The sequence below is a fragment of the Ranitomeya variabilis genome, chromosome 2, assembly GCF_051348905.1.
Source record: "Ranitomeya variabilis isolate aRanVar5 chromosome 2, aRanVar5.hap1, whole genome shotgun sequence".
Taxonomy (NCBI): Eukaryota; Metazoa; Chordata; class Amphibia; order Anura; family Dendrobatidae; genus Ranitomeya; species Ranitomeya variabilis.
In genome coordinates this window covers 937,012,114-937,039,203 of record NC_135233.1, presented here as the reverse complement: position 1 = coordinate 937,039,203, position 27,090 = coordinate 937,012,114, and the positions used below count along the sequence as shown (strand labels likewise).

Sequence of the window (27,090 nt, the reverse complement as noted above, 5' to 3'; positions counted from 1 at the left end):
GTTGCACGTATACTTGAGTGTTGGCAAGCATCAGCCCTATATACAAAATGTCATAGGTCATGCTTCTCTAAGAATGGGTTTTCCAGATCAGACAATGACTAATACCGGAGGTAGCACAATTTCATTTGTCTGATAAAATTTGCTTTCCGCTTTATCTTGATGCGCTCATTTGCTCCTTGTAAAATAAAAATGAACACCGCATCATGAGAAGATTTTGCAGTTCTTGATTAGCTCAATTTTAATAATGAACCATTATTGAATAAAAAGTCCCCAAGGATAATGAGAAGAGGAGAAAACATGAAAAAGAAACCAGCAGGGTTCCACACAGAATACATAGCAACCAATACATTAGCATGCATCCAGCAGCTTCAGATACTTCATCTTCTTATCTGCTTTGAGACAACACTGCCTTCTTATGGACTTGGCAATGAATAATGGTTAGTCACTTAAAATTATATGTATTTTGCCCAGAACAGTGACATTTTAGTATTAGTCTACTGAGAATTTTATCGACCACAAAATGGATTCAATGATTTGTTATCCTATCTCACAAAAATCTTTCATATGGTTAAACAACACTTTTTGACAATTAATATATATTTTTTCACTCTACACGGTTAATGGTATTTTCTAGTCTAAAAATAAAAAAAAGTCTGCAGACTGCGGACTTGTGACAGTGTGTGATGCACACCAGGTCATGATTACCCTGTATTCCCCAAGTGAGTGGGTGATTATGTGCCAACTTGGCGCTTTCAGCTTCTTGTAATGGAAGAGAATTGAGAGGTCCTGGATGAGACTAGTCAGCACTTGACCACTAGTAAGCAAATTGTACACATATGGTCACATGACTACCCACTCACACGGAAAATACAGGGAAATTGGCGACAGTGTACGCATCACACACTGTCAAGATTCACCAGACTGCAGTCATAATGCGTAACTTCAGACTTTAACACTTAGGCCAAGAAAACAAGTTACAAGTTAAAAAGTAAATAAATTAACAAAAGTAGGGAAATCCAGTATTTATTGCAATAGCATTTGCTGATTTGTGCAGATTGACAGGATTGCTTCTTATGAATATAATGTACATGCATGTTACATTGAATCTTGGTGATTGCATGCACGTACTTCCCTGTTAATACCCGACGTAAACTTAAAAATGTAAAATTATAAATGCAAAAAGTCTAATATTTACAGACTCTGATGGGAAGAGCAAAAAACTAAAGGAAGACTAATCATGATAACCATATATCTATATCATTTGGAAATGAATTTCTAATAAAATGCTCTGATAAAATCAAACATCTTGTAAACAACAATGAATTAAGACCTATATACAATTTACAATCTTAGTAGGAAATAGACTTCTGGTTCTTCAGTATTGCATGACTCAGTCTGATATGTGAAACGATCTATGCAAAACTGGTCGTTAAGTCTATAGGTCTGGGAAGAACATGCACCCTCTGGTATACCCCTGCCTTCCAAGCCCTCTCTGATGAAGTTACTAGAGTATCCTGCAATGTAAGAACCAGTGGAATGTCTGTTTACAGGTGGACAGGCCATGGGTGGCTTGTTTCTTAGGACTACACCACCTGGAAATGGACTGTTTTGTTTTAGTTTATTGGCCTCCTGCTTTTCCTTGGCACGGTTAGCGATGTTTCTCACTCTACTTTGACTTCTAGAAGACAACTTCCGTGTTAGCGGTCTTGGTTTTTCCAATTCATCCTCCTCGTAAAGTGATGGTTTACTACAATCTTCTTGATCGTAAGACACCAGTTTGCGTAACTGCTCAGTTAATGTATCTGTAGAGTGATGTTTAGATTTTACAAAAGATGACGAGTCCTCCGAATTGCCAGACAAAAGAAAGCCCCTATTTATCCGTTTGTATTTGCTGTCAAAATTACAAGATATGTCTTCTGAAGTTAGGTCTCCAAGGCTTTTTGACTTGCATGAACTAGGTTGATTGGTTCCTTGAGTTGGACACATATTTGAACCTGCTTGTTTTGGAATGTGAGGAGTGTGCAAATTGCCTCTGTGGGCAATATATTTTGTGTCCTTAAGTGCATTGGAATTTTTCTGGTCTCTCCTTTGGTATATATGAGGGATTCCTAATGAACTAGAGACCTCCCCTTGTTCAACATTGGTATGTAGCATAGCATTTTGATATAATTTATCTGAAGTGATTAAGTTGTTGAAATTGTTCTGGTAGGGTAGATGTGATGACCTATGTCTAATGTTTTGTGAATGAAAGGTTTGAGAAACATCTTGCAGACCCTGAGATGCTTTCTGAAATTCAACAGGACCACCAGTAGAAAATTTGTTAGAAGGTCCTGAAGGTAGCCTATTGGTCAGGCAGTTTATATGATCGGTACTTGATGAGCTCAAAAGATTTTCCATGCTGGCTGGACGGATATTTGTGGGTTTTGGTTTTATTTCAGGATAAACAAGCTTGGCAGGCTTTGGCTTTGTTTCAGGACGTGCTGGCTTGCATGTTGAAATTCTGGATTCATCAACTAATCTGTCATTTATGTTGACAGTATTGGCATCCATCAGTGTGCTTCCACTCAGGTTTTCCTCCTGTATAATTGTGTACATTGAATATTCTGTTGTTCCTGGGCTAGAAAAAATTGTGGTATTATTTGCTGAGTTTATTAGTTGATCCACGTGCTTTGGCACTGAAGAGTGTTTTCTTGGTGTTGAAATAGCAGGTGTGAATATTTCAGAATATCCAGAAATCTTTGTATGACTATTTAAGCCATTTAAACTTGAGACACAAGTCAAGCTAGTTTGCTCATCGGTGAATTCAAACCGCCTAATCAATGCCGATATCGAGCTGCCAAGGTCACTATCATCTAGAGAGGGAACCTCATTTATCATTTCAGATATGTCATTTTCCAAAATAACTGCAGTAGACTGTAAATTGTTTGCTTCTGTACACACAGTAGTTGAGAACTCTGTGATGGACATCAAATCATTAACATTGAATCTCTCTTGAGATGCTGCCGATATTGGCTGGCAAAATGAATTTAGTGATGTTTCTGGTTTGTAGTCTTCAATATTTATACTTTTCTGTTTCATTTCTTCTTTTTCATCCCCAGATTCACTTGTAAATGTGTCATTAAACTCTTTAATATCATCATCGCATCTTTTACCATAGTCTAAGTGTAAACTTCGCCATTTCTTATGTACAACATGTCCATTGGCTGTGGCAGCAGCCAGGCATGGATGTTTGGGAAGACATGCAGGATTCTGGGTATATTCAAGCATTGGTTCTTTTGTAACTGGTCTGTGTTTCTTACTTTTCTCATTACCTGTGGGTGTAAAAGGAAAAGAAAAGAATGTAATACACTCTTCATATATAGTAAGTTGGCATTCATCATAGAAGACAGATGTATGGGTTGTGTAACATGGTAAAATGCTGTGCGACATACAGTCAATATGGATCCAAGCTTTGTGCAGACTTCGTGTATGAAATGAAAAGACATGATTACACCATTTTGTGACCACTTGACGTTGTCCATTGAATGGATGACATCCAGACTGAGATGTAGCCATTTCTGGAAATGATGGTAATGAAATACCACACTAAATACATTATTACCTTTAGTAGTTTCCTAATTAGATTTGTACTAGAAAACATAAAACAATTCTGTTAAAATGTGTTTAAGCTTAATACAGTATGAATGCTATCAGAACTACCAGCTAGGTCAACAGTGCAATGCATTGGTGAATGGATTCTCCAGGTTTGAAGGGTTTTTATCATTAGGTTTATGCACCTTAAAGTCCAAATAAAGTTGTGGCAAAGATCCTGATTCTATCTCTGGGTCACTTACAACTTATTGCAGTTTTTCTTCCCAAACATTATTGTCTATTAGCTACAGTGGGAAATAAGTGCTTGAGTCCTCTCCATGATTTGTGCAGTGCAGTCCAAAATATTAAAGAGATTATGTCCCCTTTCTCAGAGATTGCCATGTTTGTCAGTTCTTCCCCTGTTAGGTTCAATCAGTGAGGGACGGTGTGAGTAGCTCATCACTCATGAATAGTATAACTCTGTACACAATTCCTCCGCAGCTAATATAGAGTGATTTTCTGAAGAAAACAGCAAAAAAAAAAAAGAATATGACTGCGATGACACAGCAATTAATCTTAATTCTGCCAGACGCATATTTGCAGTAAGTCAAGAAACTATTGTTCATATTGTCTGAACATTGACCCTTGAATTGTTGTTTGTGAATTGTTGAATGGCTGCTGTTTATCTATTATATCTGCTCTTACAGGTGATTGTGCTGCTATCTTTGGAGGACAGGGATGCAGGGTCATTGAACAATTGATGTTTGCTAATATGTTGATTACCCATTGTAAAAGTCTATGTAGCTTGTTGTGAAGGACAAACTATGCAGATTGATTAACTACTGAAACAATGAAAGTTGACCTCCTGCCACCTTCCCCCAATTCTGTGGAAAAGCACCCTAATAAGAGCTGCGAACTATAAAACGGGGATCTGCCTCTGTTTCCAAAAAGACGCTACAGAACCACAGCCAACTGCTCCATCAACGGGAACAAAGATTTGACAATCTACAGGATGCCCAGATTAAGGGACCACAGTTCTAGCTGGAAGAATACAGATCTGCTTCATTGACAGTAATTGAACCCATGGAGACAATTGGGTAAGTCAGGTTGAGACCATCCAGTCACTTGGTTCCATGGAGATGTTCAAAGAAGCTACTTTGGGACCCTCCGGTCACCCAGCCACGTGCCTCAATGGACTGTCAGCTTCCTAAGCTTGTCATTACCTCCTCTCTTTGGGTGCCCGCCAAAAGCAGGGTGCCACTGGCGGAAGTAGTCGGCCCTGGAAGCCTCTAACCCTGGCGAGTCACCAGAAGGCTGAGACTTTACAATTTTGCATCTTGGGCATTTTGCTGGGACTGTTCTATATATAATTGTCTGTTGGCGGTTCAATAATGTACTGTCACACTGTTTTTATCCTCAACCTGTGTTGTCTGTGTAGTATTATGCCCATGGGGAATGAGTGTGGGCGTTCAGTGGGATGAGCCCGGATCTATGCGGTGTTTCTAAAGACAGCCAGGTCCGCTTACGAGAGCACCCACTGACCCTCGTGTCTCCAGAGTGACCTAATCGAATCAGGGTATAAGCCACTGTATTATGCTGTCTTTAGACTTGGCAAAAAATTTCCTTTACCCTTTATTTTCTCTGTCATTATATTATAAAGAGCAGAAAATAAGTGACTAGATTTACAACTATCTAATTCAAATTGTTTATACACTTGATATAAGAGTAACAACAATATGCTAAAATGGTTATTCCAAGATAGTAGGTCATCTCATTTCAATTGGGTAGGGCATAACTTACAGATCACCGAGAGTCCAACCACTGTAATTCCATGAATAAAGCTATGGATCCTGGGAACCAGGCTCTGAAGATTATTGTCTTGAATGGAGCAAAGGTGAACAAGCTTGACCTCTGCTCCATTCACAGTCTATGGGACTGCTGGAGAAAGCTATGTACAACACTATTCCCAGTAGTCACATTAAAAATGAATAGAGTGGAGGCCAGGCATGCACTCTCTGCTCCATTCAAGACAAGGCTCTGCATAACCGGATTCCTCGGCTCTGGAGGTTTGATGACCAGCATTCAATAAATTATTCTCTATCCTGATATCTAATCATGTATCTATATACTGTATTAAAAGCAGAGTGATTTTTTTGGTGTTCATTCTAGCACCCAGCACCAGGGACACATGCCCACTTGATCAGTAATTAATTTATAGAAAACACAGAATTTTGTATTATCCAAAATCCTAAATATTACAATTTAAAACAAGACCATTCTGACTCAGTCACAGAGTGTTACCATATCCATTTAAACGATCCTGTTGCCCATGCATATTCAATCATACAAACACATTTAGGCAGGGAACCCAATAAATAAAATGTCACAATTTGGTTAAAGTTCGGAAGTTAACACTCTCCCCTGAAGAGTTTGCAAACTACCCTTCTTTAACCAAAGTTACAAAAACAGTAAAAAAAAGAAAAGAAAATATTGCCTGCACATGGTTCTTGCCATCGTCCACCCTTCATACTAAATAAAAGGGAAGAAACATTACCCATGTCATTTAATTTAGTATGTTTAGCAAACTATTACCTATGTCATTTAACTTGGTATCTTTAGAAGACTCTGATGTTGAAGGTTCAAAGGACCCAAGAAGAAACTTGTCCACTGGCATTGAAACAGGTCTGGCCTGTAGACTTCTGGAAGTTCTCCTCATTACAACATCCTTCCCTTTAGCACCAGACACCTCACATGGAAAGTCTTTGCTGTCTGTTGACTCTTGAAAAACCATCTTCGTCTTCTTTCTACCTTTGGCAGGTGCGCTGGCGGTGCGCCTCAAAATTCGTTCTCCGATTGATCGCTTCCGTATATGACCATTGCTCTCCACTGAGCCACGCTTTGTGCTTCTATTGAAAAACCCTTTAAGCCCAATAAATTGTCTGTTCTAAAAATATATATAAAAAAAGAAACTCATTATATATATCTTAAGACTGAACTAATACAGGAATAAGGATGACCACCACAGATGGGATTATCCGCTAATTACAAGCCTGACAAACACATGCATGTATGACCAGTAATACACCATGAGCAGTGAAACCATCTTTGCATGAATTTTCTAAGTGGTAATCACACAGATGTACAAAATGGATGAATTCTATGCATATGATAAGTAAAGTATGCATAATGCTGTCACAAGCACACTGTTCTAAGGTGGTCCATGCTGGAATGAGGAATGATGCTTAAGCATACATTACTTTGCCATGCGACAGGTAACTGGCACTATGTACTTATCGTGGGTCTACCTTTGTGGCTCCAAGAAAATGCAATATAGTATAACTGGGGTTGAGTATTAAAGGACTCCACTGAAATGGAAAGAAAAAAACAAATTGGAGCCGCTGTAATAAACGGTATGTGAGCAGGCGTATAATTTATGCATCAATGAAAGGAAATCCGTAGCTGAACAGATTTAAAATTTCTCTGCAAAAAAAATTACATTACAGCTCAGCTAGGTGGTTACATTCATTGCTGAAGGACAGCTAATAACATGGAAAACACTAATATTAAAATTCTAACCACCAGTTAATGAACAAAATATCTGTGCAATGTGCAGTAAAGCCAGCTGGTATCTCAATACGAAAAGCCTTTCATTAGCCGGAGTGAAATGCAATCTCACTCAGACTTGTTAAAGTGGACTTTCCACATGACTGTCCTGGAATACTTTATAATTGCAGTCTATCAAGCCTGCTGAACTAAAGAGATTTACGCAGAATGCGAGACTTCACTGACCCGGCACAGCCTAGAAGAGCATATTGGAACTAAACCGGCTTACCTTCCCATAGATCTCATTTATTGTGACATGGACAAATATGGAGGCTTCCGTGAGTCCTTCTAGATAAACATGTCGGTATCCTGGCAGAAGAGTCCAAGGAAAATAACAATGTCACCAAATGGACAACACAACAATTGTCACAATGACAATCCACAGGATTGGCAGCTGACCTCTTATGAATGTCAGTATGGCATTTTCACATTATTCAGAAATAACGTTTCATTGGTTTGATCTGGTACAGTGGGGCAAAAAAGTATTTAGTCAGTCAGCAATAGTGCAAGTTCCACCACTTAAAAAGATGAGAGGCGTCTGTAATTTACATCATAGGTAGACCTCAACTATGGGAGACAAACTGAGAAAAAAAAATCCAGAAAATCACATTGTCTGTTTTTTTTATCATTTTATTTGCATATTATGGTGGAAAATAAGTATTTGGTCAGAAACAAAATTTCATCTCAATACTTTGTAATATATCCTTTGTTGGCAATGACAGAGGTCAAACGTTTTCTGTAAGTCTTCACAAGGTTGCCACACACTGTTGTTGGTATGTTGGCCCATTCCTCCATGCAGATCTCCTCTAGAGCAGTGATGTTTTTGGCTTTTCGCTTGGCAACACGGACTTTCAACTCCCTCCAAAGATTTTCTATAGGGTTGAGATCTGGAGACTGGCTAGGCCACTCCAGGACCTTGAAATGCTTCTTACGAAGCCACTCCTTCGTTGCCCTGGCGGTGTGATTTGGATCATTGTCATGTTGAAAGACCCAGCCACGTTTCATCTTCAATGCCCTTGCTGATGGAAGGAGGTTTGCACTCAAAATCTCACGATACATGGCCCCATTCATTCTTTCATGTACCCGGATCAGTCGTCCTGGCCCCTTTGCAGAGAAACAGCCCCAAAGCATGATGTTTCCACCACCATGCTTTACAGTAGGTATGGTGTTTGATGGATGCAACTCAGTATTCTTTTTCCTCCAAACACGATAAGTTGTGTTTCTACCAAACAGTTCCAGTTTGGTTTCATCAGACCATAGGACATTCTCCCAAAACTCCTCTGAATCATCCAAATGCTCTCTAGCAAACTTCAGACTGGCCTGGACATGTACTGGCTTAAGCAGTGGGACACGTCTGGCACTGCAGGATCTGAGTCCATGGTGGCGTAGTGTGTTACTTATGGTAGGCCTTGTTACATTGGTCCCAGCTCTCTGCAGTTCATTCACTAGGTCCCCCCGTGTGGTTCTGGGATTTTTGCTCACCGTTCTTGTGATCATTCTGACCCCACGGGGTGGGATTTTGCGTGGAGCCCCAGATCGAGGGAGATTATCAGTGGTCTTGAATGTCTTCCATTTTCTAATTATTGCTCCCACTGTTGATTTCTTCACTCCAAGCTGGTTGGCTATTGCAGATTCAGTCTTCCCAGCCTGGTGCAGGGCTACAATTTTGTTTCTGGTGTCCTTTGACAGCTCTTTGGTCTTCACCATAGTGGAGTTTGGAGTCAGACTGTTTGAGGGTGTGCACAGGTGTCTTTTTATACTGATAACAAGTTTAAACAGGTGCCATTAATACAGGTAATGAGTGGAGGAAAGAGGAGACTCTTAAAGAAGAAGTTACAGGTCTGTGAGAGCCAGAAATCTTGATTGTTTGTTTCTGACCAAATACTTATTTTCCACCATAATATGCAAATAAAATGATAAAAAAAACAGACAATGTGATTTTCTGGATTTTTTTTTCTCAGTTTGTCTCCCATAGTTGAGGTCTACCTATGATGTAAATTACAGACGCCTCTCATCTTTTTAAGTGGTGGAACTTGCACTATTGCTGAATGACTAAATACTTTTTTGCCCCACTGTATATTTTTACATTTGGGTACAGTTGAAATATATACAAGTCAGTCCAATTAAAGAGGTTCTACAGGACCAAAATATGGATGACCTATCCTAAGATCATCAAGTATTGCTGTGAAGTGCCAGGCTATCATTAAAGGCAACCTGTCTCCAGGTTTTCCCCAGATAAAGTAGGGCTAGCACATCTAAGCCCTCATATACAGCCTTCAAGAATGCTGTATACAAGTCCTCATGTGCTCCGCATTACACAAAAAATAGCTTTAATTATACTCACCTACAGCACCGGTCGGGTCTAATAAGTGCCTATGGTCTTGTGCCTCCTTTCTTCTTAGGCTAACCTCTAACCCTGATGAAGGCAGGTTCTCTGGCGAAACATGTCGGGGAGGTCTAGCTTGTTTTAATAGCTTGCTTGGTGAATGGAATTAATTACCTAATAGGAGCAGTGGTAGCGGCCACACCATGCTTTGGAAATCAAATTAATGACTATATAGGATATCATAAATCCAAAGGGATGAGATAGTGTATTATATCCTAATAGCTTACTTTCACCAGCATAGCAAATTTTAAATATATTCTTTAATAGCAAGATTAAAAGTTATGTTTTACTTTAACCTTTAGTTGGGAATTAGTTGCCTTTTGGCAAATTGTGTTCATCCTTTCTTCTTGTGATCGCCATCCTGCTTCCTGTGTATTACACGTCCTATGCCATCTACACAGTGTCCTCCATCCCGCTCCTGTGCAAGCATACGTCTTTCTGCCCTGCAAAGCAAAGTACTATAGTGCGTATGTGCGGGGAAAGAGGCAAAGAGCTCCGCCGCATGCTCACTGCAATACTTAGCTCTGCCCTCAGCATGTCATCCACACAAAGCAGAGAAGGGGGATGGCGATTGCAAGAAGAAAGGAGGTGCCAGATCAAGACCAGAGACGCCCATTGGACAGTAGGTGAGTATAATAAAAGCTATCTTTGTGTTATGCAGAGCACTGGGGAATTAGATACAACATTCTAGAACACTGTACATGAGGGCGTACACAGAATATTATGGGTGAACCCATAATCCAGAAGAATAGAGAATACGTATATTAAAAAGAAAAAAAAAAGTTTCAACACTGAATAATCGTTGACCATACCGGGCATTAAACTGCTGAAGGCCACAGTTCTCTGTCCAACAAAATCCCGTCCAATTGGATCATGATCCCATACTAAAAACCTGACCAGGGCTATTTCGGGCATGTGGACAGTAAAAGTGAGGGTCTCCTCCCAGACCGGATTGAAACCTGAAATATAAAACACAAATGATACTTACAGAGATAGATAGCAATAAGAAAGTTAATAAACACTTACATGTACAGCGCCAGTGTCACTTTATGTGGTAGCTCTGGAGCGCTTCAACGGATCACAGTGATTCTGAGAATGTATTTAATGACATACTGTACTTCATCATAGGGTCATTCCATGTCAAGTGAACCGATGATTTTTACCACTATATTTTTAATTCTTTTGAGATTTTGCTATTTGGTAATAGTGTGTCAGAGAATGCAAAATGTGAAGAAAAAAAATTCTAGATATTTTTTTTAACATTTTTTATTGATTTTCAAAGTTCGGAAAAAGTGCGAATTTCGGTGTTGCCTGCCTTTACATTTCTCCCCATAACTCAGGCTAGAAAAGAGATAGAGAAACAAAATAAACACCATTCTACTCAGAACTGTACAGGCTTTCACCAGATATGTCACAAGAGTATCTTTAATAATATTTTACCTATGTGAATGCAAGCGCAAAACTTTAAAATGCATTTCCGGAAAAAACGTTTAATTTAAAAATTTTAAAAACTGCACATGTACCTGTTATGCTCCTAGCCACTTCTGCACCAAAATACAAGCTGGGATCATGATGGGATCATATTTTAAAAAATAAAATTATTACAGTGTCAGTTCAAAAATCTTGATTTCAGGTCTGTTCAGCCTGTGGTGTAGAAGTGTGGGGTCCATATTTACCAAATAATCCATGATTGTTAGATATTCCTGTATTATTTTATTATGTTAGAGCTTAGAAGCAGGAGAGGACAGAGGAGAAAGCTTTGTTAGGGCCCAACCTGAGATTGAACAGGGGTAGACGGTGACTGCAGAGCAGATGACAGCCGGCAGCTCGGGCCTCCACAGACCGTATTCACACCAAATCTGAACACCCAGGCAACTCCTCAAATGGAGGGAGAAAAATACTCTTAACATCCAGTTCATGTATTGTACAAACCAGGACTACGAAGAGGAGGAGAGTTTGTGAAAACCTCGGTTACAGGAAGCAGAACCCATCACAGGGACTCGGCAATACCGGACTGTCATCCCATGTAGTGGCAATAAAGACAGTGACATCCATGACGTGGTAAAAGGCGGCACAAGATCGGCAATGGATGACACAACTGGTGATGTGACCTGTGAATATGATCGGCGCTGGTGGCTACTGGACTCTCCAAAGATTGTGAAAATGAAGACGTAGAAAGGACTTTTCTGCACCTTCTGGTCCAGCGCCATCCTTTGTGTATCCAAGAAAATCAGACATTGTAAAAGTGAACAAAAATCAGATATAACTCAGGTGGAGCCGAGCACCATGACAGGCCGCACATACTCTGACACAGAAGGAAACGGCCATTGCTAGTGAGCGCTTATGGGCAAGATGGCATTTCACCCACTAGAAGGGACACACTGATGATAGAAGCCCAGTGTAAAAACCTACTATTAATTGTTTGATTAGTTCATATTTTATAGTACGAGGATTTAACTACTGGACTATTCTTCTTAAACACTTCAGAAATGACATGTTTAGTGATATAGTAGAAAAAAAATTGTTCCATGTATAAATAGGTGGTAAAAATATTGGTTCTTTTAATCTTGTTTTTAACATAATTAGGACGAGACTATTTAGAAAACCACACTTGAGGATGTGATCACGTTTTTTCTTTTGGCTTGTTCAAGGAATTCAGGTTGAAAATGCTGAGCAAGTTGTTATGATGATTAAGATGTATTTATTCTGGCACTTCGGTATTTGTTTTTTGCGTTTCTTTATTGTTACATATAAATGTTGAATTCAATAAGTTGTAATTTGAAAAGAAAAAGGGAAGAAACTCACACAAACATAAAATCAGATGATTCAAGGCTTAAAAAAAAATACAAATTTGATAGGTCCCAAGTTGATAGATCCCAAGTTGAATCCCTGTACAAATATAAACAAGGACACAAGTAACACACATGCATGTTTTCACAATTTTAAAACATACATTTTTTTCAGAATTGCGCATCAAAATGTTTAATTTGATTTCACCAAAACAAAATATAAAGAAACATAGTCTTGTGACATATCAAATGAAAGCCGGTACCGTTCTGAGAAAAATGATGCCTCTCCCGCCTCTATATCTTAATTCTAGCCCGATATATGATAAAAAATGTAAAGCCATACCAGGCCAAAATCTGCGCTTTTTAAAAACTTTAAAAATCTGTAAAAAATTAACTGATGAAGAAAAAAATTCTAAACTTTTAATTTGTAATTAACTAAAGTTGTACTTCATAAAACCAAAAAATAAAAAAAATCTAAAGACGTCAGGTAAAAAAAATATTCATATTTGGATCACTTGATATGGAATGACCCCATAGTGATAAAATTTGTTCGATATAACTTGCGTTTATTTGTGAAAATATCAGACATTACATTTGGCGAAAATTTTGTCATTTTAGCAATTTTCAAACTTTCAATTTTTATATCTTTAAACCAGTTAGTCATGCTGTCCAAGATAATGTATAAATAACATTTCCCATATGTCTACTTTATAACTGCATCACTTTTCAAACATAATTTTTTGTTAGGGAGTTAGAAGGGTTAAAAGTTGATCAACAAATTCTAATTTTTCCAACAAAAAATTTACAAAACCATTTTTTAGGGACCACATCACATTTGAAGTGACTTTGCGTGACAGAAAATACACAAAGGAGACACTATTGTAAAAACTGCACCACACAAACTGCTCAAAACCACATTAAGGCTATGTTCACACTTTGCGGTTTTTGCTGCGGATCCGCAGCGGATTTGCAGCTGCGGATCCGCAGCCGTTTTCCATGCAGGGTACAGTACAATGTTACCCTATGGAAAACAAAAAACGCTGTGCCCACTTTGCGTTTTTCCGCTTGAAAATCAGCGCGGATTTTCTGCGGAAAAAAAGAAGTAGCATGTCAATTCTTTCTGCGGATTCCGCAGCGGTTTTCCACCTGCACCAATAGGAAAGTGCAGTTGGAAACCCGCAGTGGAATCCGCAGTAGAAACCGCACAAAAAACCGCAGTGAAAACCACCGCGGTTTTGCACTGCGGTTTTTCCAAAACCGCAGCTGAAAAATCCGCAGGAAAAAAAGGATAGTGTGAACAAGGCCTAAAGAAGTTAAACCCTTCAGATGCTAAACAGGTATTAATGCAACGTGCAAGGAAAAAATGAACATATTACTTTTTCACAAAAATTTTACATTAGCCCCCAATTTTTTTTTATTTTCCCAAGGTAACAGGAGAAAATAGACCCCAAAAGTTGTTGTGCAATTTATCATGAGTACGCCGATACCCCATATGTGGGGAAAACTACTATTTGGGCACATGGCAGGGCTCAGAAGAGAAGGAGCATCCTTTGACTTTTTTAACGTAGAAATGGCTGGAATAGAAAGCGGATGCTATGTCCCGTTTGAAGAGTCCCTGATGTGCCTAAACAGTAGAAAGCCCCCATAAATTTTAGAAACTAGACCCCTCAAGGGATGTATTTAAATGTGTGGTGATCACCTTGAACCACTAAGTGCTTCGTAGACGTTTATAGCATAGAGTCGTGTGGTGGAAAACTACTGTGTGGGTGCACGGTACGGTTCGGAAAGGAAGGAGTGACGTTTTGGAACTCAGACTTTGACGAAATGGTCTGCGAATGTCAAGAAGCGAGGGGGCATTTGGATTTGGGAGTGCAGAATTTGCTGAATTTCTTTTGGGGGGCGAGGAGCCATAACTATTTCCAGAGCCTTTTTTACTACCAGTAACAAGGAAATGCCTATATTTCCGTTAACAGAACAGACACATTTGGAATGTGGAAAAAAAAAAAGAACATTTAACTTTATTTTAACAAGGGTAGCAGAAAAAAATGGACTTCAAAATTTGTTGTGCAGATTCTTCTGATCATGTGATACACCATATGATGGAGAAAAACCTCTATTTGGACGCACGGTAGAGCTTGGAAGGAAAGGAGCACCATTTGATTTTTTGAACGTAAAATTTCCTGGAACAATTGGTGGAAGCCAAGTTGTGTTTGGAGAGCCTCTGATGTGCCTAAACAGTGAAAATCTCCAACAAGTGATACCCTTTTCCAAAATAGACCTCTCAGGGAACTGATCTAGATGTGTGGTGACGCCGTTGAACCCTCAGGTGATTCACAGAAGTTTACAACGTTGAGCCAAAAAAATTAAAATCAAATTTTCCCCACAAATATGTTGTTAGCACAAAATTTAGCATTTTCATAAGGGTAACAGGAGAAACTGCACCATACAATTTGTAGGGCAATTTCTCCTGAGTATGTCGATACCCCATATGAGGGAGAAAACTACTGTTTGGGCGCACGGCAGAGCTCGGAAAGGGAAGGAGCGTCATTTAACTTTTTGTAAAATTTCCTGGAATCATTAACGTACGTCATGTCTCATTTGGAGAGCCCCTGATGTACCTAAACAGTGGAAACCTCCCACAAGTGACCCCATTTTTTTTTTGGCTTATGTCGTTCCGTGTGTGGTAAAATTGATAAGGCAGCTTTATTCTTTGGTTAAGTACGATTACAGCAATACCTCATTTATATTTTTTTTCATGTTTTGGCGCTTTTACACAATAAAAACTATTTTATGGAAAAAATAATTATTTTTGCATCACTTTATTCTGAGAGGTGTAACTTTTTTATTTTTCCACTGATTGTGCTGTATGGTGGCTTGGTTTTTGGCGGGACAAGATGACAAGATGACGTTTTCAGCGGTACCATGTTTATTCATATTCCGATTTTTTAATCGCGGTTTACTCCACTTTTTGTTCGGCGGTATGATGATAAAGCATTGTTTTTGCCTTTTTAAAAAATTTTTTTTATGGTGTTCATTAAAGGGTGTTAACTAGTGGTACAGTTTTATAGGTCAGATTGATGCGGAAGCGACGATACCAAATATATGTACTTTTATTATTATTTTTTTCATACAAATATTTAGAGATACAATATATTTTGATTTTTTTATTATTATTTTTGATAGATTTTTAATATTTTTACAATAAATAACTTTTTTTTACTTTTTTATATAGTCCCAATATTGGACTATCATTTTTTGCAGGCTGGTCACTTATACAGCATGGGAATGCAGCAGCATCCCCATGCTGTAGAAACTGTCAGCTCTGCAGTGACAGAGAAAGTTGCAGATCATGAACCGCAAATGATCAAGCAACTTTCCTAGCTCGGGTGACCTGGATGTCGTCATGATGACATCGGGTCACCATGGCAACGACTGGGACCCTGCATCACGCAGCGGGGTCTCCGATCCAAAGGCAGAGTTGCTGTTATTCCTCTGCCAGCTCCCAGAATGCTGCGATCGCTTTCGATCGTCTCATTTAGGGGGTTATAGTGCTGGGAGTGGGGTGTGACTGCTCCTGGCACTTAGTGCTGGGTGACAGCTGTCAGAATCAGCTGACACCCGGCGGCAATCGTCCAGGCACAGACTGTGTGCGCGAGCGATCGCCATGCAGTAATAATACGTCCCTGGTCAGATAGGCCCAGGGTACAGGGATGTATTACTTCAACAAATGTCAGAAAGGGGTTAATGATACATGACAATATTAACAATAGGCAGAGGAAACTAGACAAGAACCTGGCAGGGAGAAAGCACAGATTAATTTTCACATATAAAAGATTTTTTATTGTAATGGGTAAATCAACAGAATCTGAGACTACAATTATTCAGCTTCTGTCAGGTTTTGGTAGAAGAAATGGCTCAATAATACCAGAGTGACATGGTCAACAGTACAACAAACACATTACTGATGTGAATATATAGACATGATTTACTAATCTCAGTGTGATAAGTTCTGCGCGCTGCCAAGATGCTATCCCCTTGTATCTCCTGTCAGTGGAACATACAGTGGCAACCAAAAGTTTTGCTTTTTTTTTTTTTTTTTTAAAGTGTGATTACTTTGTTTGGTTGTTGTGATGCCATTTTCCTGATGATGAATTGAAAGTGAATGACGTTGTCATCATGCAAGACACTAATTTTCACTAAAATGCTTTAGAATACAGGTATGGTTATTTAATTAAAGAAAACGGACTGCCAAAAGTTTTGCATATACTATTTATTGATCACAATATAGAGAGTAACTGATAGTTTACAATGCCATAACTTAGCATTTTGTAGCATAACCTCTTGCTTTAATTTCTGCTCCACACCAAAGGGGCATTGAAGCCACTAGGGGTTTTCAAGACATCCTGAGCGATCATGCTCCATTCAATTTGCAAATCTGCAAAGAATTCATCTTTATTGCTATAGGCACGGGCCCCAACCCGTTGCCCTAACTCATCCCAAAGGAACTGTATAGGGTGTAAATAAGGAGATTGGCTTGGCCATTGCAACAGGTGAACATTTTTCTTTGCTAACCAATTTTTGACTAAATTGGATGTGTGCTTAGGATCATTATCTTGCTGGAATTTCCAGCCCCTGCCTACTTTGGTTTTACCATGTGGCAGCATTACATTCTCCAGTATAACGTTGTACATTGTAGCATTCATATTTCCATCAATTCTATGCACAGGGCCAATGGCAGATGCAGAAGCGCCAAACCGATACTTTGCACCACATGTCACAGTAGGTGTTTGGTACTTTACATCATTACGTCTTCCAGTAGGGTGGTATATATAGTGCTTGCCATCACTACCAAACAGATTGAACTTGGATTCATCCGACCACAACACCTTTGACAATGACCAATCTGACTCTTTCAGTTGTCTGTGTTTTTTGGCAAACTCAAATCCGACCTCCTGGTTCTTTGCAGAGATGAAAGGCTTCTTGACTGGAACTAGCGCATTCAACCCTACTGCTCTTAGTCGTAGCACCACAGTTTGGCCACTCACTTTGACACCATATTCTTCATTCATTTCACGTGAAATCTGTACAGCACTTTTATGGACATCAGATACTGACTTTTTCTTAATTATGTATCAGCTTAACCTAATTATCCTACGCATTATCCTACGCATTAACCTAATTATCCCTGTGTGGCCTATTAATAAAAAACAACAACATAATCACGTTCCTCCATCATGTTCTCATACACTTTATGCAGTTAATAGCCTCTGTGTCTGTACTGTTACATACTTAGGCTGTTAACTGGTTCATGCAGCTTTACATGAACACCCGAGCCTTACACTATGGCTGGTCCAAATAACTAAAGCAATTGTTACCATCCACCTCTTGTGTCTCCCCTTTTCCTCATAGATTGTAAGCTTGCGAGCAGCAGGGCCCTCATTCCTCCTGGTATCTGTTTTGAACTGTGATTTCTGTTATGCTGTAATGTCTGTTGTCTGTATAAGTCCCCTCTATAAGTTGTAAAGCGCTGCGGAATATGTTGGCGCTATATAAATAAAATTATTATTATTATTATTATTATTATTAGCTTTGGAGTAAGTTTTCTGTGGTCATCCACTTCTAGGTTCGTCAGCTGTACCATAACCTTCTTTTTCTTTCTTTATTATACATGACACTTGACTCTGAGAGCAGTTGAATTCCATAACTACCTTTTTTGACTTATGACTGACTTCAGTCTGAGAATATTAGGCTTCCTGACGTCTGGTGATAAATTTGGCTTCATCTTTGCCATGTTTTAAGCAAAAACACACACTCAAAAAAAAATTTGGGCAAAATTCGACTAACCATGACAAAATATGCAAAACATTTGGCCCAGAAAATGTTGAAAACTAAGATATCAAGGGATAAAACAAGGTGAAACACAATTTTCATCCTTATAACAAACAACCATTTGCTTCCAGTTTACTAAAATCACCAGGAAAATGGCATCATAACAACCAGACAGAAGTACCGTAATCACACTTTAAAAAAAGATGCTAAACTTTTGGTCGCTAATAGTGTTGGGAATTCCGATACCGAGTTCCGATACTTTTGTGATATCGGGAATCGGTATCGGAACCATATTCATGTGTAAAATAAAGAATTAAAATAAAAAATATGGATATACTCACCTCTCCGGCGGCCCCTGGCTCTTACCGCTGTAACCGGGAGCCTCCGTTCCTAAGAATGAGCGCGTGAAGGGCCTTCGATGACGTCGTGGCTTCTGATTGGTCGCGTAAGCGCTCATGTGACCGCTCACGCGACCAATCACAAGCCTCGACGTCATCGCAGGTCCTTCACGCGCTCATTCTTAGGAACGGAGGCTCCCGGTTACGGCGGTAAGGTCCAGGGGCCGCCGGAGAGGTGAGTATATGGATATATATATATATATATATATATATATATATATATATATATATATATATATATATATATATATACACACACATATATATATATATACACTCACCTCTCCGGCGGCCCCTGGACCTTACCGCCGTAACCGGGAGCCTCCGTTCCTAAGAATGAGCGCGTGAAGGACCTGCGATGACGTCGAGGCTTGTGATTGGTCGCGTGAGCAGTCACATGAGCGCTCACGCAACCAATCAGAAGCCGCGACGTCATCGAAGGCCCTTCACGCGCTCATTCTTAGGAACGGAGGCTCCCGGTTACATCGGTAAAGTCCAGGGGCCGCCGGAGAGGTGAGTATATCCATATTTTTTATTTTAATTCTTTATTTTACACATGAATATGGATCCCAGGGCCTGAAGGAGAGTTTCCTCTCCTTCAGACCCTGGGAACCATTCCGATACTTTGCGTCCCATTGAAATGCATTGGTATCGGGTATCGGTATCGGCGAGATCCGATATTTTGCCGGTATCGGCCGATACTATCCGATACCGATACCAATGCATATCGGAAGGTATCGCTCAACACTAGTCGCTAATGTATATATTGTAAACTACATTACATTTTAGATTCTTTGCTTAAACTGAGAAACATCTCCTTTCCACCAACATTGTTTGATTCACAGTTCAAAACGGCAAGGTTATTCAGGGGCCCATTCTTCAGGTTTAGGAGCTCCAAATGCTATCTCTGTACGCCTCATTAAAGCTCCACTGGAAAGATCATGTTAAAATATATGTGATAGTTATTTTCAAAATCACATACTTATTGTGTAAATTTTCATGCTGTGTATGAGGGCAAAATGCTGCTATCAAAATAACACAATGTCTATTATTTTTTGGATTTGGAACTGATTATTTTCCTGCTCTGGATTCTGCTGTGAATCCCAATTCCAAACCATTTTGCATCTCAAAGAATGAAATGTAAGTCAAATCCACAGCAATTTATTTATGTAAAACATGCATATTTTGCAGTGGATTCACAGGGAATTTGCTGAAAAATCTGTATTTATCTGAAGACAGTAATTATTTTTCAAATTCTGAAATGCCATTAACCATACTGTAAAACGAAATCATGATAAATAAAAAAAGAATTTATATGAATAAAAAAGCAGTACTTATAATACAACAAAGGAAAAAAATACTAACTATTATGTACCTATTCCAAGCAATTTATGTCTGGCTACTGTTAAAATACTAAAAACATCTATTACTGACCATTATCATCAACCACACGGGTTTGTTCTTTGCAGCAATCCGCTGATAGACCAATAATTTCCACTTCCACAAATGGGTCAATGATCTGTGTAAAGAAAACATAATAAGATCTATAGATTCACAGTAGTCTGTTAATTAAGTTAATTAACATCTCTATTAAACCTTGCCAGAAAATATTGTGTCACATTAAGCCATAGTGTAGTAAGTAAACAGTTTCCCTCTTTGTCAGTTTCCCCTGAGTCAGTGGGTGGAGGCCATCTTCTAGGATCTCTCTCATACATGGTACACAGAGAAAAGAAGACCCTGCTCTCTTGTCTTTGTAGAACAGTCTCAGAAGCAACAGCATGGAGGACATTCTACAGCAGTACTGTGCTTTGTAGCTGTAAATCCAGATCTGGGATATAATTAAATACTAACTAAAAAGCAGTTGGAGCATCTCTGTTTCAATCTAGCTGTTTTAGCCCTTCATCTCAATCCACCTTCTCCTTCCTCCCCTCTTTATAGTCAGCACATGTGATCTTATCCCTAAGTGAGGTGATATCCTGTTCTTGCTGAATAGAGATTTGAGCAGTGAATTGAGAGTGAATAATGAATGCAAGAAGCAGGCAGAGGAGAAGAGGAGTGGGAATTTTTCTCTAACAACATAATATACGGTACATTACAACGCTTAATTTTTTTAACTAGTGATTTCTAAAAAATTAAGTGCCGAATACTCTTCACGCATGGCCTAGTTCCTATTTTGGTACCAAGGCCCTCGGTCATACAAGAGTATCCTGGTGAACAATTGGGGCACATATTACAGCTCAATAAACCATGCACAAAACCGTTTTTACAACACCCATAGAATTCTATCAAACACAACTGTACTTTCATGTGCTCACAATTTCATCTGTGCTTTATTTTCCTACTGGAGTGTAAAATGCTCTATGGGATGCTGAATTACGGAGAACCATATGGCGGTCTCCACGAAGTCTCAGACTCACTGGACATCACAGGTCATTTACTGTTATTACAAAGGCCGCCAATTAAGAAGATTAGCCAGGTGACAAATTCATTTCATATGTACGTAGATTTGGAGATTTATCTAACGCGGACATAATAAATAACATATTTAAGATTATTCTCATATAAAGACTTAATGGTACATATTGCTTACCTCTCCTCTGTCACCAAGCATGGAATCTGGAGGTTTTGGTAGCTGTTGACCACTAATAACTTTAAGGATAAGCTGCTTTTTAGGGCTAGCTGGTAGAGGGTCACCAGAGAATGGATTAAACACTCCTATAGAACGAGAAAATGCAGATATTTCACTCTAGTCCACCAATACATTTTACCAAATTACTAATCTGATATATTTTAAAGCAAATGTGTGATACTTGGGTATATGTAACTACGTCATTCTACGTCTCAACATCCCTTAGTCTGGCTTCTTCCTCTGCAGCTCTATGTGTCTATGATTCCTCCAAAAGTTCTCAAACGGTATGAGAATATCCTTACGTAATCTCGAAAACCATTTATCTGTACCGTTATTGTAAGTAGCCTAAATTATGGAGTGCATGTGTTTCTCTGCCTAGTTCTTCTATGGGTCATGTGAAATAACGTCATTACATCCTGACAACAAGCATATACTACATGACTGGTCACCTTCTGCTACGGTAACTGTATTCTAAGCTGTATATCTTTGAAGATGGAATCTCCTCCTTATGTTTGTATCTTTCAGAGCCAGATGGAATTTTCTGCCATCTGGGAATATGTCAAGACTCTTGAAGCCAAAGGCAGGTAAACCTGACAGTCATAAATCCACAGGCATGTCCACTGAGAGTTTCTTCCAGCAGCTACTTGTATAAAGCTTCTGTAAATGTGAATCTTCACAACATCATGACATTTTTCCATTTCCAAACTTGTCACTCAGCCTTTATAATAGGCTAACAGTTCTTACCACTTTCTAGCTCATGCTGAGTGCACTTAGTGTAAAGCTGGCCATATACGTGGCAATTCTCGTGGCCAAAAATTATTTCAGCAGTTAATTATCGCTTCTGATTGCTTCATGCGCGTAAGCGTTCACTTGAGCGTTCTTATGTCTTTTAATGGGGAAACGGAAGAAAAGCGCCAGAGGTGACTTATCTCCCCAGAAAATGAAGTGATCGGGCATTGATATTCCAACTGCTCAATCCTTCTCTCAATGCCTTTATCTTTTGGGGGAGGGTAGGGAGGTCCCTCATTTAACACAAGATATTTGGCAGGTACTAGGAAAATCAGTGAGATTGGCCAACTTTCATCAAATATATTTGGAGGCCTTAAGATGAGCAACCATATTATGAGAATATAATGAATGATAACCCCTCTAATAGAGCACTGCAGGTACACACTATTCTACAATTAATAACACAAATAGCCATATATCAATATTAAAAATTATAATTTTAATTTAGAAATAAATTCATATAAAAAAGATATGTTAAAAAGTAATAAGACAACAACTACAAGAATAAACGTGGGTACACCCAGGGACATATAGTAAACCTTACAAATCCAAGTGAAAGAACTTGAACGGGTTAATCTTTCATACTATTATGCATGTATGTTATTTATTTCACTCACTTATATAGTGCCATTAATTCCACAGCGCTTTACAAACATTACCATCGCTGTCCCCATTAGGGCTCACAATCTAGAATACCTATCAGTATGTCTTTGGAATGTGGGAGGAAACCGGAGAACCCAGAGGAAACTCACGCCAAAACGGGGAGAACATACACACTCCTTGGTGAGATTAGAACGCAGGACCCCAGAGCAGCAAGGCTGCAGTGCTAACCACTGAGCCACCGTGCTGCCCGTATGTTACTCCAAAAAACACGTGTGGCATGCTGAAAGCACCCACAAAAGAATACTGGCAGAGCACATATAGACATAAATAAATAAATGAACCCCTGTTTTATAATAGCAATGTTGCAGTCAAATAGTGGGGCACATAGAAATAAATGCTTAAACTAAAATATGTAAGTAGGCATATGATATTAAGCTCTGCTAATATCCAAAAGTACGCACAAAAGTATGTCAGTTATAAATACATCATAGGAGTATATAGTACAAAAACAAAACGCGCGTCGGCTGTGGTGCGTCTCCCGGGTCTTACTTTGTTAGGTAACTATACCGCGTATATGTTTATGGCTATTATGTGATACTATATACTCCTATGATGCATTTATAACTGCCATACTTTTGTCTATTAGCAGAGCTTAATATCATATGCCTACTTACATATTTTAGTTTAAGCATTTATTTCTATGTGCCCCACTATTTGACTGCAACATTGCCATTACAAAACAGGGGTTCATTTATTTATTCGTGTCTATATGTGCTCTGCCAGTGTTCTTTTGTGGGTGCTTTAAGCATGCCACACATGTTTTTTGGAGTAACATAATAGGATGAAGGATTAACCTGTTCAAAATCTTTCACTTGTATGGATTTGTAAGGTTTACTATACATCCCTGGGTGTACCCACCTATATTCTTGTACTTGTGGTTACTGTCTTATTACTGTTCAACATATCTTTTTTATATGAATTTTTTTCAAAATAAAAATTATAATTTTTAAAATTGACATATGGCTATTTGTAAAGCTTTCTTTTGGGTGTCATGTTATGTTTTTGCTTTATGGCCCTAATATACAGGATAATTATTGGTGTATATATATATATATACAATTAATAAGTAATAAAAGAGCTGACCTCCTCCTTTGTATAAACATACATAAGGCTCACTATTTATTACGTAGTTTTCAGGTGCATTTTCTGATATATTGCCACATCACAGGTATAATTTCTACACTAATAATTGCAAAGAATAAAATACATAATGATGTCTAAATGTATTATAATCTACTCACATTATTTTTAATATAATTTTAAGACTGCCCCTTCCCCCCAAAAAAATATTACTCTTCAATGCAGTCAATAATTACATAGAATAACAAATGACACTGGTTATGGCTTTATTTCAGTAGCCTTTGGTAAGGAGGAGTCCATCTTGTATATAAGCAACAGATCACGTTTTGTTTTATCAGTTAAATGCAACTCTAAGCATTCAGCTAACTGTAATAAATGGCTTGTAAAAAAAAGCATCATAATTGACATTTGGCAATCATTCTGCCAGTAAATTGAATTATGTGTGCAGCCTGCATTCGTGGCGACACGCTGTCATCTCATGCTGTCAGGTGCCATGTCCGCACCATGTGATTCCCAGGTTAGCCCTATTAATTCCAATAGAAATAACGGGAACAGGTGCTTTGCATGGAATTTACTCCTGGATCTACCAATTAAAAGTAGCGACATACCTTTACACATCTGCTGGGGTTTGAGGACATATCCACAGTTGCCATTCACCTTGAATTTTGCACGATTTAGCTCCATCATGCGTCCTTCTGTCTGATAGTTCAGCGCCACTGTGAACACAGAGAAAGAGATGAAGGACGGTCACCAACGCACTTAGTTTGAGACTTCAGACATTGAATACTAGATGCTATGAAAATGCTACATTTTCTGATGCCAGCCCGACGTGCATATGTCTAGTCTATCCATTATACATAAAGCGATGTCATAACCACTGCACACGGTATGAAGGGGAAAATGTAACTCTGGCCAAAGCATTATGGGAGTATTCATAGAGAGTGTCTGCAACATGTAAAGCACCATGGAATAAATAGCGCTATAATAAGAAGAATATGATGCCAAGAACAGGAGAAAAACCTGTACAATAGGATCCCAGAGTGAACTCTACTGGCTTTTAACATTATTCACAGTCAAATGGAATTCAGAGGTGAAGCGGTGGGAAGAGCGGCATGGTGATTGGTCATAAAATGCGGCACTAATTCTGGGTTACTCCGTAAGTTCAACTGCTTGTTTCTGTCTTGAGTTTTGTCGCTTTTTCGGCCAGTGTGAACATGCTCCTATTTTGCATGCATTCCAACTTGACTACAGTTCATTTCTTTCACCTTAGCTTTAGGTTGCTGCATTTAGTTGGGGCCTCCCTTCCATTGAGCTGGATAACACATTTAAAAAGCTCCTCACTAGCTGTGTGTCCATGTTTGGGACCCGGTCCTGCTCAACCCTTATTCACACAGGACATCACTATCACACAGGATAAGGTTTTAATATTAATGTTAGAACCATCCCGAACTTGGGTACACCTTGGTGCTGGTGGGATGGCTTTTACGCTTTTTTTGACCAAAAACAGTGTTTACGATGTACCCCATGTTATTTATATGCACCATTGCTTTTACCCATTTACTTACAGCAGGGCATTTAATTACTTTAGTTTGTTTCTGTCTTGGGTTTACTCAGTAAGTTGTAAACACCAGGGTGTAATAAGTTCAAAGATTATGGACATCTAAGTTCTCGTAGTATTGAAGCCGGATGTACATAGAAACCTGAGCACCCTATAACAACAGTCCAAACTGGGCCCTCTCCCCATCGTGGAAGCCATTGCGTCAGGAAAACTCAATAGAGATGTTCACTGCGGCCTCTAAGGATTAAACTGCTTCAATCAAAGGTAGCTCCTAATCGCAGCAGTAACCGGCAGGCGTCTGATGTGTAAAATCTTTCAGAATTCTGTCATAGATATACGGTGTCACATTTCCACCGAGGCCTGCTCCTGCCAAGTCTGCTTCTGTCACCAGGCGCTGCCATATTCATTATGCAGGCGGCGCTGCTTATAGGAGAAACTTCACAACCAGAAGCTCTATGTGGCACAGGCTGTGTCCAGTCACTAACATTAGGGTGGCTAGGATCTGTAGCACCGTCCATTCTGATAGAATGGTTGTGTGAGCACCTCACCCTATTAAAGGGAACCTGTCACCCCGTTTTTTCCGTATGAGATAAAAATACTGTAAATAGGGCCTGAGCTGTGCATTACAATAGTGTATTTTGTGGACCCCGATTCCCCACCTATGCTGCCAAAATACGTTACCAAAGTAGACGTTTTCGCCTGTCAGTCAGGCTGGTCTGGTCAGATGGGCGTGGTGTCTTCCCCCAGATCTTGCTTAGTTTTCCGTTGGTGGCGTAGTGGCGTGTGCATGCCCAAGTCCAGAATCCACTGCACAGGGGAGGGAAAAGAGCGCGATCTGCGCTATTCCCCTGGTGATCGGTGGGGGCGGCCATCTTCCTGTGGCCGCGCGTGCGCAGATCGAGCGCTCTGCTGCCCGGGGCTTCAGGAAAATGGCCGCGGGATGCCGCGCGTGCGCAGATGGAGATCGCGGCGGCCATTTTCCTGAAGCAGAGTTCGCATCTCGATCTGCGCACGCGCGGCCACAGGAAGATGGCCGCCCCCACCGATCACCAGGGGAATAGCGCAGATCGCGCTCTTTTCCCTCCCCTGTGCAGTGGATTCTGGACTTGGGCATGCGCACACCACTACGCCACCAACGGAAAACTAAGCAAGATCTGGGGGAAGACACCACGTCCATCTGACCAGACCAGCCTGATTGACAGGCGAAAACGGCTACTTTGGTAACGTATTTCGGCAGCATAGGTGGGGAATCGGGGTCCACAAAATACACTATTGTAATGCACAGCTCAGGCCCTATTTAACAGTATTTTTATCTCATACGGAAAAAAAGGGGTGACAGGTTCCCTTTAAAGCTTCCAGTGTATTGCTGGAAGCTGACGGACATAGACTTGTTCTCCACTGGTTCAGTCCTGGATCTTCAGCTCCTTTCTTGTGTATTTGTTTCCCGTTTTGAGATTGGCCCATTTACTGACTATTCTTGCATCTTCTGATTTTTTATATTCTTTGCACCAACAGCCAGCAGCTAATTCTATGGCTCCATCCCAAGGGCCCCTATGTAAGTCTAGATTCCCGTATAGGGGTTAAAGGGTGGCCATTTGCAGAGCTTTCAGGAGACCACTGACAGAGCCACATGACATATGACAAATGTTGAGACAAGTGGGTATATGCCAGGCAGGAGGTGAGGTCATTTGGCGGTGGCTTTAGCTGCTCATGGCCCCATTGCAATCGCGTGGCCTGCTGTACACCATAGTTCTGAGGTTTGTACAGTATAATTCTTACTGGATAGACCCTTTCAA

At 39.7% G+C, this 27,090-nt stretch overlaps 1 protein-coding gene across 10 annotated transcripts in view; it reads right to left on the bottom strand.

Annotated features, from left to right (window-relative positions):
- Window positions 1-216: 216 nt before the first annotated feature.
- The window catches only part of PLCH1 (phospholipase C eta 1), a 366,784-nt gene continuing 339,910 nt past the window's right edge, over window positions 217-27,090 (bottom strand). For 4 of the 10 annotated variants that reach the window (XM_077290705.1, XM_077290706.1, XM_077290704.1 and 1 more), the window contains 8 exons: window positions 24,345-24,452; window positions 21,166-21,290; window positions 20,010-20,094; window positions 10,372-10,518; window positions 7,403-7,482; window positions 6,876-6,935; window positions 6,163-6,514; window positions 223-3,311 (listed from right to left, as the gene is read on the bottom strand). In XM_077290705.1, coding sequence (XP_077146820.1) covers window positions 1,342-3,311; window positions 6,163-6,514; window positions 6,876-6,935; window positions 7,403-7,482; window positions 10,372-10,518; window positions 20,010-20,094; window positions 21,166-21,290; window positions 24,345-24,452 — 2,927 coding nt within the window. In that variant the 3' untranslated portion in view covers window positions 223-1,341. Of the gene's footprint in view, window positions 3,312-3,601; window positions 3,630-6,162; window positions 6,515-6,875; window positions 6,936-7,402; window positions 7,483-10,371; window positions 10,519-20,009; window positions 20,095-21,165; window positions 21,291-24,344; window positions 24,453-27,090 lie in introns of all 10 variants that reach the window. The other 6 variants (XM_077290709.1, XM_077290712.1, XM_077290708.1 and 3 more) reach the window with 2 other exon arrangements.